Here is a 13871-nt window from a genome sequence, read left to right as displayed (position 1 = left end):
TGCCTTTCTAATATAGTCAACGATACAAGACATTGATCCGAGACGAAATGAGGGATGGAATTGTATATAGAATAGATAATTTTTTATTGGACGAAACCCATATCTGTGTTGATAACATGTATAATTGTTGCAAGAAGTAAAATTCTTCCGTCCTGCATTCGTACCATCCATGCAAAAGATTATAAAATTGATTGAGTAAAATGAAATGACTACTAGGCCTTATATAGTCTGTCAGTATATGCATTACTTTTAGAAATGTTGCAAGACGAAAATAACATACATGTTTGAAATAACAAAGGATTTGAATTTCAGTATAAATTTATGGTTACACTGCAAACATAGGAAATTTCAAAATACAATTTCATAATTTTAGCCAAGCACATGGAATTACCCAACGCTATAAATTTATATTATTAGCATTTTACTAAACATAAGGTGCCAATTCGACCATTTATCATAATGGTTACCTTTCGGATCTTTACACCGATTGAACATTTCTATTTAGATTGAAAAAAAATATGTCGTCCATGAAGGTAGAATATAAGAAAATCTTAATTTCATTAACTACTACGATTCAAATATATATAAATTTTCACTGCTAAATGTAAGATATTTTTCAGATTACTGACCGAGATGTGTTCAATCCTTGGTTATCCACGAAGATAATGGTTGAATAGATAAATTATCTTCGAAATCAAATCAACATATCTTTACTTTCATACCGAAATATCATAGATATTTGAAAAAAGCAAATAGATATAACAACATAATCGACTGGTCGATAACTACATTGGTATATTCCCTGCATTTTGCCTTATAAAAGCAATATTCAGGGAAATGAATTTAACTATTGCCCGTTCAGTTACAGGGATGTTATAAGTCAACTTCACAGCATACTTTCCGATCAGATGAGATATTTGTCACACTAATCCACCAAAAAATTCAAATTGCACATTCCCAAAATGAAAGTATTTTAAACAGACTCGCTAGGCTTCTAGTCTATTATATACGCCCTAAATATTACTTTCATAAGATATCAAAAGTAAGAGTTGCTACAACTTATATCAATAATCATGACAACAACAATTGAAAATGATGAAATATTACCGACTATTGCATGCTCTATTGCACTTTATCATCATCGATTTTCAAAAACATGAGGTTTGGCCGTACTATTTCTTATTTTGATCGGGCTGGTAGAGACGGGGCTCGGGCTTTCAACTTTGAGAGCGGCTGGCAATTAAGTTTAGTAAAGAATTCTTTTATTTGTACACTCTAAAATTATGTTAACTCATCACTCAAGGACCATGAATTCATGATGTGTTCAATGGAAGGAAAATTGTGAAATCGAATATTTTTATACGAAATTAAATGAAAATGTTAGATGTTGAGTTGAGCACACCAATGGTCGATTCTCAGGTCTGATACCATCCCTGAGTGTTTTATGTAGCCTTGCAAGGTGACGCAAGAAGTGACGTCTTTCTTTTCTTTTCTTCTTTTTTTTGAGATCAGAGACAAAAATTGGGAAGTCTTATAGTTACCAGACCCAGAATATACAACCTGCAATACTTGTTTTCTTCTTTACCTCCTTCTTTCTCCTCGTTTTCACCTGTTGATTATTATTATTTTGATTTCTTCATCATTTCAAATATCATCATGACCATAAGCGATGGTCGCGCCCCTGTCATTAGGGCATTTTCGCAATCACTACACAGACGAATTCTACAGTGCGTATAAAAAAAGGTTACACTTAGAAAAAGTCCTTTAAAATTATACATTTGTAATATCCTGAGGATTTGTTCACATTTTAACATTGCTACAGATTCATTTAAGCAAATGACGATAATTGTCTAAAAATATTTCCGCTTGAGTGAGCACCACTTACATTTGAAAAGTTAGTGAAAAATGATTTGCGCAGAACTTTGAAATAGACCTTAATCGTGAAAAACACATGGAATTTAGCTAGTAAAATTGATTTGAAGATATCTTTTACCTTTTTTAAAACTTGTTTCCTTGTCGAAAACACTTCGAAGAGTGCATTACGCCCCACCCCACTGCCCCATACACCGAGGCCATCGTGACGATGTTTGCTTAACCCTGAGCTGTGATTTACATGAAATCGATTAGGCTTGATTTTCATTGCTTAATCATTGTCAAGCTAGGGAAAAGTGTGGAGAAACAAGTATTAAAAGAAAAATGAAATGTAATCCTAGTTTAAATGATAAAACTAAGTAAACAAATGCTGGAGATGTCTGATATAAACATTTGTTCAGATTCAGTTACACTGTAAAAAATGCGGTGTTAAAACTGACACCAATTGGTGTTAATAGAGGACCACACCCTGAGGTGTTAAAATTACACCCTAGAGATAAAATGTAACACCAAACAGTGTAAATCTAACAACAAAAGGTGTTGTAATAACACCTGTAGGTGTAAAATTACTGGTGTGCATGGTCCTCTATGTACACCGGTTAACACCACAGTTTTTTGCTGTGTATGTCCTCAGATCCAGCTGGTACAAAAGTGTAAAGGTTGTGCTTACTAAGTGTTGAAATTTGAATTTGGGTGGCAAATTTGTTACAAAATGCTTGAAAGTATCCGTTTCATTTCAATTGACTAAAAGTGCAAGGGAAACACATAACAAATGTTTCGCAGGGTAATTTTGATTTCGCCCTTTCCCCTTGACCCAGCGCGCATACATTCGTAATTCCGAAGCTTCGTTATTCCGAAGGTTCGGATATTCCGAAGGTTCGTTATTTCGAAGGTTCGTATTTCCGAAGGTTCGTAATTCCGACGGTTCGTTAGTCCGAAAACGAAATGAGGCTCGTAATTCCGAAGGTTCGTTAGTCCGAAAACGAAGTGAGGTTCGTAATTCCGAAGGTTCGTTAATCCGAAAACGAAATGAGGTTCGTAATTCCGAAGGTTCGTTAGTCCGAAAACGAAATGATTAACGAACCTTATTTCGTTTTCGGATTAACAAACCTTCGGAACAGCGAACCTTATTTCGTTTTTGGATCAACGAACCTTCGGAGCATCGAACCTTATTTCGTTTTCGGATTATCGAACCGTCGGAATAACGAACCTTCGGAATAACGCCACAAATGTTCGGATTAAAGAACCCTTTTACGTTTTCGGATTAACGAACATCGAGGTATAGGCAATTTACGTGTTTCGGAATTACGAACCTTCAGAATAAAGAACCTTCGGAATTACGAAGTGTAACCGACACAGCGTGCAAACGAGCATTTCTGCGAGACTTACAAAAATGGACAGTGCTCACTCAAGTGTAACATTCGGCCAAACTTTTTACTGTCATTGGATTGATGAGACTCAAACCCAAAATCATATGTGAAAAAAATATCCCACAGTTGTATATATTTTTAATTTCCAGAGCTTTTTCAAAGTGCAAACTTTTTTTTTGATACGCACTGTATAGCGCCGGAAATCTTTGTCAAAATCCCTTCAATGAGAAAACAGCATTTGTCGAAAATCGGTGAATCAAAACAACAGTGCCGTCCTGGAATCAGGACAAACCACATATTTGCAATGTTCCGTCGGGTTCGAATCTTCGGACGATCTGCTGTTCAGGTCCACCAACTTTCACTGTAAAAACTGTGGTGTTAAAACTGACATTAATTGGTGTTACTAGAGGACCACACCCTGAGGTGTTAAAACTACACCCTAAAGATTGAACATAATACCAAAGAGTGTAAATGTAATAAACAAAGGTGTTGTAATAACACCTATAGGTGTAAAACTAACACCACCAATTTAACACCGGTGTAAAATAACTGGTGTGGTCCTCTATGTACACCGGTTAACACCATAGTTTTTGCTGTGTTCGACAAAAATCTCTCAGATGTCCATTGTGATTTGACTTTCATTTTCAAAGGAACGAATGCGTTGTAGAAAGCGTCTACGGAGTGATTTCATGAATACGCTATCAACAAACTCCCCGGTTCTATCAAATTTTGAATTTCCGCTCTGATTTTTAGAGTGTAACGAGGTTTTTACAGCATTCCTTTTGAACCAAATGTGGAAAAATTGGTTTCCCCAAAATCCCATGCCACTTACCCACCCCATCAAATAAAAAAAATTAAAATGTAGAAAATGGCCAAAAAGTTCTATGTGTTTTTCGACTTCAGCAACGGCCTTTGAATATCTTGTGTTTCTAGTTCCAAAGCGTCATCTTCGCTATCGAGTAGGTCGCCAAACAGAGAGTTATCAAGCTGACACTCGTTCTGGCGTTGGACGTGGCCGAGTTACAGAGATTCCCGGAGCAGAAACACGCTTCTCCCTGCATGCTGGTGACCCGACCTCCGTGCTTTGCGACTACGTTCTCTGTCTGCCTTTTGACTTCATCAAAGTTGGGTAACTGAGAAAAGTCCTGACAGCCATCAGCTGATTTCTTTCCACCGCAGCCAAGAATCAGGTACTCGACGTCCATGCTTGATATACTTGCTATAAGAAAAGTTGGTTTAAAAAGGAACATAATCATGGATTTTGAAATTTGGCAAAGGCGCTGCCCTTTTATTTTCGTAACGGATATTCCAGTGAAACTTGTTGAATACATTTAACAGATTTTATCAGGAATGTAATTTCACATGGCGACAAGGCCAATGGTTTTCCTTGACTTACAAAAAGCCTTTGATACTGTAAAGCCAGGCTGACACTTGCACGACTTTTGGCCACGATTTTGTCGTGGCAAGTCGTGCCATTTTGGGGCACGAACTGGGAGGCTCCCGCACTGTTTACGACTTGTTCACGACAAGTTCACGACGAGTTCACGAATAGTTCACGAATGCGTGCCCGTCAGTGTCCACATTGACACGAACTGGCACGACGAGTTCACGCATAGTTTACGCACTTCCTGCATTGGCACGACGAGTTTGTGCAATTCGGACGGTGTCGTGCTGAACTATTCGTGATCGATCTCGACGTGAGCTGTTCGTGAACTATTCGTGACAGTCGTGGCATGGCGCGCACTGCCACGCACTGGCACGCATCGTCCCGCATCGTCCCGACGTGTTAACAGTTTGCGCATAGTTCACGACCCGAACATTTCAAAATTTTCGTCCTGACATGGCACGCAGTCACGACGTGTTTACGCACACTTCACGCCAGTTCACGACTAGTTTGCGCACTGGCACGACTTGAGTCGTGCCAATGCGTGACACAAAATCGTGCAAGTGTCAGGCTGGCTTAAGTCATAATATATTTTTATAGAAATAGTTTGAAGTGATGGGTTTAAGCCAGCCTGACACTTGCACGATTTTGTGTCACGCATTGGCACGACTCAAGTCGCAAACTAGTCGTGAACTGGCGTGAAGTGTGCGTAAACACGTCGTGACTGCGTGCCATGTCGGGACGAGAATTTTGAAATGTTCAAAATTTTGGTCACGACAAAATTTAGCGACCGGTTCGTGAACTATGCGCAAACTGTTCGTGAACTCGTCGGGACGATGCGGGAGGATGCGTGCCAGTGCGCGCCATGCCACGACTGTCACCAATAGTTCACGAACAGCTCACGTCGTGTTCACGAATAGTTCAGCACGACAATTGCGCAAACTCGTCGTGCCAATGCGGGAAGTGCGTAAACTATGCGTGAACTCGTCGTGCCAGTTCGTGTCAATGTGGACACTGACGGGCACGCATTCGTGAACTCGTCGTGAACTTGTCGTGAACTATGCGTGAACAAGTCGTAAACAGTGCGGGAGCCTCCCAGTTCGTGCCCCAAAATGGCACGACTTGCCACGACAAAATCGTGGCCAAAAGTCGTGGAAGTGTCAGCCTGGCTTTAGACTCTGCATGTGTGACATGGTTTAGATCATATATAATCGTTATCAAGTTGTTACCATGCAGACGTTTTTTTCTGATTTATTGCCTATTAAAATGCGGGGTCCCTCAAGGAAGCATTTTAGACCCCATCTTTTTTATGTCTTACATCAATGGTATGTGTACTTGTATTAACGAGTCTAGCTTAATTTCATAGGCTGATGATAGTGTATTGCTATATTCAGATACAAATCCCAAGATAATTAATAAAAAAAACTTAGTGCAGATCTCCCCCCCCCCATAGGAATAAGAATATACCCACCCCCGGGCCCCCCTCCCCCGGCCGACGCATCTTTATAATAATCAAGCCTATTCCAGTTTACTGATATGAATACTAGTGTGTTACTGTTTCCATTATAATTGTTTTCCTACCTTGTTGAAAGTTGTAATTAACGGTGAAGTTTTGTACGAAGCATTTTCCAGTACAATCACTTGTTTCCGTTTGTTGTCCGATATCCGCACAGCTCGATATGGGGTACTGGCTTGCTGTCTGCGCTAGGAGTGAATTCGTTGAACCAAGCCCGAAACAGTTGTAGCATTTATTCTGCCCATTCACTAAAGATAGGGAGAGGTGAAAAAAAATATGTAGCTGCAATCCTGAAATATTTTTATTAAATTTGGCGTCGATCTCATGTGTTCATTAATAATGCATATAGGTTCATGTACATAGGCATTGTAGATACTATTGTTAACTGATAGATAAACAAATAATGGGGAAAATAAATGTACAAAATTAATGAAATGAATGAATAAATTAATGAACTGATAAATCTACACACTGAAAACGCTGTTTAAAGTTTTAAGCATCTCCAATAGATTCATCTTAAAAAAAAATTACTTCACAATACGTAATCAATGTCCTCTTTTGCACGACACGTCTTAAACAATACTACGTAAATAGCACTTTAAAAAAGTTGGTTGTTTAACAGTTTTAGAAATAGTTATTAAAGCGAAGCGTCACTTTTAATAGTTGCTTAAGATATTTTACTGTGTATGAATTTAAGTGTACATGTTTATGTTATGAAAGGATATGGCGTAAAGGAAGATGGGCAGTAACGATTGACTTCCACCCCCAAATGCTGATGACAAAAAACGGAAATTTGAAGTCTCAAACGTGATCTACTTTCCCTCAGAGCTAAATTCATCCAACCCTCTCTTATTTTGTAATTCTTGCTGAAGCATTATTTGAATGACATCAGTAGAATAACCGTTAAAATCATAACAATTATAAATCGCAAATACAACTGTAATACTCTCCACAGACATAGTCAAGATTCAAGTTTAGAAAGTGATATAGCACACAGAAGCGCCTTATAAATTTTGGAGAAAGTATATGAAGTACTAAGTTTGAATAGAGTGCCTCTCCATTTTTACAAAATACAAATCACAAAGTTCTTTTATTGATGTCATATTTCTTTTTTTATTGATAGAATATTCGTGAAATTATACATGCTAGATTGTAACATCCCATTCATGGTATATTGAATTGAACTGAATTCATTTCAAAATTTCAATGTTAAGTACGTTAAAGAACAAGTCCACCCCAACAAAAACTTGATTTGAATAAAAAGAGAAAAATTCAACAAGCATAACACTGAAAATTTCATCAAAATCGGATGTGAAATAAGAAAGTTATGGCATTTTTAAAGTTTCGCTTATTTCAACTAAATAGTTATATGAACGAGCCAGTTACATCCAAATGAGAGAGTTCATGACATCACTCACTCACTATTTCTATTGTATTTTATTATATGAAATATGAAATATTTTTATTTTCTCGTCATTGTCATGTGAAATGAAGTTTCATTCCTCCCTGAACACGTGGAATTCCATTATTTTAACATTTTGTGCTTCAGGCAAGGAGGTCCTAATCGTCAAATTCGTAAAAATCGAAATATTGTATAATTCAAACAATAAAAAAACAAAAGAAATAATGAGTGAGTGACATCATCGACTCTCTCATTTGGATGAGATTTCAAAGTTTCGCTTATTTTCAACAAAATAGTTATATATAACTATTTTGTTGAAAATAAGCGAAACTTTGAAATGTCATAACTTTCTTATTTTACATCCGATTTTGATGAAATTTTCAGCATTGTGCTTGTCTGATTTTTCTCTATTGATTCAAATCAACATTTTTCTGATGTGGACTTGACCTTTAAGTACATTTACATGAAACAGTACATCACACACATGTGATTCAGCAACAACAGAACATTTGGTATTTGGAGCTGGCATAATAGAAAAAGCTAAATGGGAGTTGAATGATGTCATTATTAAAAATAAAACACTGATTAAGATGATTGAAGCCATCTATTACGAACGTAAACTATTTAACTAAAATATATTTTCATTATTTACTTTTAAAACATTATTTGATTTATGTCGTATTTGGCAAATATTTATTTAGTTATGTTCTTCTAGCTGCATTATTTTTAACAATGTGTTGAATATTTTGCAACCGAGGGCGTTTCTTTTTTTATTTGGAAGATAATTCCACAAAGTATGACCAGAAAATAAAATTCATTGTTTTCCAAAATTAGTTTTATTTTTGTCAAAATTCACAGGATAGTATAGATGAATGAAAAATATCGTAATAATCTATGCGGCAACCGAACATTAATTTGATTATGAGTATTCAAATCAAATATAAGTATTGTTAGAATATGTCACGGAGTTACATCATAAATAAAGGAGCAGACTGATAATGAACAGTAAAGTGTCACTACTCGAGCAATAACTTTTTGTAGTAATAATGCAAGGTTCATTTGTTCTGTATGTCAAACCCCAAACTTCTAACACATAATGATTTGTGTGGTAAAATAAATGGGGTATAAACAATTATAGCTCTCATAATTATGTAATTCCACATTCAAATGACAACAAGTTTTTTTTCCACGTCAGATTTTTCTTCATACATATACCTAGAAACAATATTGATTTCTACAGACTCTAGTATTAAGTGATATTGTCCTTAATTGATTAAAAAACATGTTATAGTCTATTTTTGTAGTTTTGTTTTGTTTAATTGTAGTTTTGTTTGATTTATATTCAACATTTGTTACGAAATTTCATTGATTTGTCTGTATTATCGATTATATTGAATTTGTATTGTTACTTTGATTACATTTTGGAAAAAAAATTGTTGAACGGAAATAAATAAATCTAATCTTATCTAATCTAATCTAATTTTCAGCAATCGATATTTAGTTTTATTCTAGTGTAATTACCTCGATTAACTCGACTACTTTTCATTATTTTTTTTATCAATGGAATGAAATTTAAACAAATAGGACTTTCGATTTTCGTATTCAAAATTATAAAAAAAGACACTCTGGGTCGATTTGTAAGTTAGAAAGATACAATCCCTCATGTTCAATTAAGAATCAAAAAATGAAAAAAAAATGTGACGTCATTAATTTGTTTGCTCACTCGCACACCGGCAAATGATATTTGTGGATATATAATTACTGTTCCGTGAAATTGGACGAAGCTCTCAAATGCAATATTTTACTTACTTTGTGTCAGACCAGTCATAACATTTGAATGAATGAATGAATGAATGAATTTATTATCCAATGCAATGATAACACCAATTTACAAGTTTACAGACAATCAGTTATGAATAAATAGAAAAGCAAGGATAATAGGAACCAGAAAATACCATGAATGCTAGTCAAGTCTGGTCCCTTCTAGTCTAGGTAGATAGAAACATGTTTCTCAACTTGTTAGTTAAGAATTAAATCGTGAGTCTACTAAATATATACACTGTAATGTATATAAACAATGACTACATAATAATTTAACAAAAAATAATATGAAAGATATCTAGATGATAACAAAAATACTGTATAGTTGATAACAAAATTCATTTTTCCAACAGATGTTCAACAACAGCTTTACGAAAACGTGATTTTGATGGTTTCTTTCTGATTTTGGTTTGTAGCTCATTCCAGCATTATATGCTCGTTTGAATTTATTTTAAATAAAAAAAATTACTGAAGTTCTGTTTTAACTGGTCTTTTCTTCATTGAACACGTAGCTTCATACGGCTAGGAAATGTAACCTATTTCTTAAAGCGGGTACAATACATTAATGCAAAGTGAACTTGGGATGAATAACGGGGTCTATAAAGTATATATCTTCCAAAACAGGTGCGTCTTAAACCCCCCTGAATGTATATAGTAGGCAAGGAGGGGGGATACAGGAAGCATGGGACATGTATAGGGAGAGGTGCAATCAGAAATGACTCATGAGACGGATGTTATTGACGTGTCAAAGGAAAAGAGTTTCGACAACCGACCTGTTAGTTGACTAGGCAACAGCTCTATCGTGGTTGCAGAGGGAATATGCTGTTGGCTGCCAAAGCTATGGGTGACACCCCCCCCCCCACACACACACACACACACACACACCATTTTCGCTTTTCGCATCTACACCGGTATAGCGAAGAAAGTATATAGGAATAAGAAAAAGAGAGAGATGAAATAAGATAGAAAGAGAATGTGTGGGCTGGGGTGTTAGATAACTATGAGTGAGAATGAAAGAGGAAAGGAGATGAGAGAGAAGGGGGAGTGAGGAGGGAGAGGGGGTGAAAGCGAAGACCCAAAATGAGAACGAAAGAGAGAATGGTATTTAACTTTCTTTATTTTTTTCAATATTACTTTTGACAAATCAATCTAGATCTGATTAAGTCGACTGAAAAATATGTGGCAAACTGAAACCATGCCGCAAATGTAAAGTGTATAAAATATATCACCCTTGGTTATAATACCCTTACACTTGCCATCATGCACCTGAAGCAAGTGAGCATAAACTTGTGTTTACCCTTTACTCACCCGAACAAATGACGAAGACCAGCATCACAAAGACAAGATGACTTGCAGTCATAAATGCCCCTGTGAATATATTAGGGAGAAAGGAAATAATAAGAAGCTAAACTTGCAACGCCCATGTCATGCGAGTAAAGGTTGTATTATCAATTCACACGTATATAGGCTAAGAAGCAACTAGGATTACTCTTTTTGGAGAAATCATAAAAGAGCAAAATTATCACTGAAATTCAACTTTGAAGAATGTAAAGTTAAACGGGGTTCAGTCTTATTTTAAATTAGTCTTATATTCAGTCTTATTTTAAAACAGTTCCAACTCGTCAGCAGAACCATGCAGTAAGAAAGAAGGCCCCCGTTGACTTCTTTTTATTCGAGTCGGTCGACAGTGTCAGAAAGGAATAATATCACTATTTATAAAAACTGAAAGGTGATCGCTGTTCATAAATTATCGGTATATAAAATGCGTTTAAACTGTCATAATTCATTTACAAATATTATTCACTACTCACGTAAGGACATAATGAGTCAATACACGAATGAGTCACACATTTTATGATATAGTTAGGGATATGATCACTTTCTTTCACAAGGGACTATCTAATTATGATTAGCCATTTCAAATTTATTTAATCAGTTCCAGTTCTGTGCAATACTTCATAATTACCGATGTAAATCGAATTAGCAATGTTCAGCAACAAACTGTATATACACCCAACATCTTGTATTCAAATCTAATTTCGTATGTTGCTATTAACAAAATCAGTCAGTCGATCGTTTGGAATGGAGACACCTAACAGAAATTTCCTGTATAATAATGCCCCCACCCCCGATGAAGCTGTGGTTGAAGGCTTTATTAGGAGAAACACATCTGCCCCTTCCCATTCCGTAGGTATCAAACGGTACATCCGTTGATCAATCGCATTCGAACAAGGAAGGGGCTATTTAAGGGGCTCATTCATGCCTCATATGACACATTGACACATGCCAATGAAATAACTCAAGTCAAGAAGTTAGTACAGTAAAGGGATGCTCCCCGCAATATTTGCTTGCATTTAAAAATATACTTTGTCGAAGATGACTTTCATTGAGGCCTTCATCAATTTCAAGCTCTAAGCGTAAGATGAAGGTCTCCCACATTTCAAAATGTACTATGTTGATATGTATATATATATATGATTTTTTTCTGCTATTTTTTGTAACAATTAAATAAAAAATATCAGGTATAAATATATTTTAATTAGATTATCAGATTGTATATAATGTATATGTTATTAATCATATCATTTACTTATGTTATGCTAAGAAAAAAAATGATTTCACTTGTATATGATTTTATTGGAATGTGGAAATAAATAAATCAAATCAAATACACTTGAACGATAAAACCATAGTATTTTATAATATACTCCGTATATTTCATACCCATGAACCACACTCTAGAAACAAATCAGTCAAAAATGACTAGTTATATAGGGTCAGCTGTGTGCAATTTTTTTTCTAATATTAATCGACTATTTTTCCAGTCGTATTTTACTAGAACAGGGTTATTTCTGACTAGAATATATGTCAGAAATGTGACTAGACATATCAGTTGGACCCAATTTGACTAATCTGTTTTTAGAGTGCGTACCAATATTAAATGTTTCAACATCGATTGAGAAGTTCCTGCAATAGTCTTATTCTCAAAACAGGGAGAAATATCGTAAAAATTCAAATAAACTTGTATGGAGTTAATTAAACTATACAATATGTTTGTACTTTCCTAACCAGATAATTCAATTTCGTTGGAAAAGAGGAAATAAACCTTATAAAGATCAAGAGCCACAAAAAATTCACCAAAGAGCCGTATACAAAAATGGCCCACAAGAGTTTCGTTTAAGCCTAATGAAACTAGAAGCATGAAAACTGAATTAGTGATTGGTCTAGTTTATACAGACGATGTGAAAATTAAACAAAAGAAGCGAAAGGGAAATTCAAACGTCTGCTCAATGTGTAGGCCTGTTTATCAGCGTAATACAGAATAACATAAATAGAATTGTCCCAAGCATGCCGGGGTTTTTTAAAGAATAAATTCACTAATACAAAAAACTTACCCATGTTGAGACTAGTATAGATTAAAGAAATCAAGCTAAATTTCAAATTTATCAGTACACGATGATCGACATTCCAAGTAAGCTTCTCCTTTTATGACGTGATGAAACGCCCTTCAAAGTCACGGTGAACTTGCCCTATCAATGTTCATGTACTTTCTTAGACTTGCATTTATTGAAAGGTGAAATCTTTTACGGCCCCCTTTTACGCAAGGGGGCGCTTTCCATAGTTGGTACACTTCTCTTCTTCATTCTCGTGAAGGACCCACAAAATCTGAGACACACATGAAAAGCCCCTTGCAGCGATTTTAGAAAAAAATGGTTTTCACTACAAAATGAAGGTGATTTTGGCTAAAATTTCTGCTATTTTTTTTTTTGCTATTTAGCATACCGACCAGATTTCCAGGGGTGCTACATAATTATGGTGAATTACATTGCTCACGTAGCACCCCCATGCAAATCTAGGGGGATGCTTCTGCTTCCCAGGGCCATGAAGTGTGCACGTGTAATCCAATCTACAAGGGAATGTTCAAGATTGATTCAGAGGTTCGAGGTTCGAGCCACGTCACGTCTTTCAAATACTGACTGCCGGTTCCAAATATCAATAGGCCTAACTGATTCCTGCTTTTCGATCATTTTCTTAGTAGATTTAATTTTAAAATAAATATCGATACATCCATATCAGTATACGTGATACAAATCAAACAAGAAACACTGACACCTCTTATAATATGTACATTTCTTTAAAAAAAGGAACGTCAACGTGACATCATTCAATGCCCTACATTTATATGCAAGTTCATTCATATTTCACATTCATTTATTGTTTTTGTTATAACTACTCTCATTATTTATTTTTTTGCTAAACGGAATGAATTTGTCACACTGCAAATGCATTGTATTATATTGTGTTGTTTGTTATTTACTTTGTGAATTATGAGAATAAATTCAATTTTAATTATAGCTAATATAGGACTTGCGTTTAACATCCTGCAATGTAAATATTTATACTAAAATATAATCACATCGTTTAATCAGCAAAAAATAGAAGAAAAAAGCGAAGAGAGACGGAGATAAAGAGAATAAGAGATGGAGAGAGATAGGGTAAGAGTGG

General features: G+C 35.5%; 1 protein-coding gene across 2 annotated transcripts; it reads right to left on the bottom strand.

The window, feature by feature from the left end:
* Positions 1–3764: 3764 nt before the first annotated feature.
* On the bottom strand, positions 3765–12917 carry LOC121414937. Of its 2 annotated transcripts, XM_041607983.1 has the most exons (4): positions 12761–12917; positions 10674–10733; positions 6208–6390; positions 3765–4461 (listed from the first exon to the last, which is right to left on the bottom strand). In XM_041607983.1, the coding sequence occupies exons 1-4, from the start codon at positions 12762–12764 to the stop codon at positions 4172–4174; spliced, it is 537 nt and encodes a 178-aa protein (XP_041463917.1). In that variant the 5' UTR covers positions 12765–12917; the 3' UTR covers positions 3765–4171. The 2 variants fall into 2 exon arrangements, with proteins under 2 accessions (XP_041463917.1, XP_041463918.1); XM_041607984.1 differs by lacking the exon at positions 10674–10733.
* Between the last annotated feature and the right edge of the window lie 954 nt (positions 12918–13871).

The sequence above is a fragment of the Lytechinus variegatus genome, chromosome 5 (genome assembly GCF_018143015.1).
Source record: "Lytechinus variegatus isolate NC3 chromosome 5, Lvar_3.0, whole genome shotgun sequence".
Classification (NCBI taxonomy): domain Eukaryota; kingdom Metazoa; phylum Echinodermata; class Echinoidea; order Temnopleuroida; family Toxopneustidae; genus Lytechinus; species Lytechinus variegatus.
This window is presented reverse-complemented; position numbering and strand designations above follow the sequence as displayed.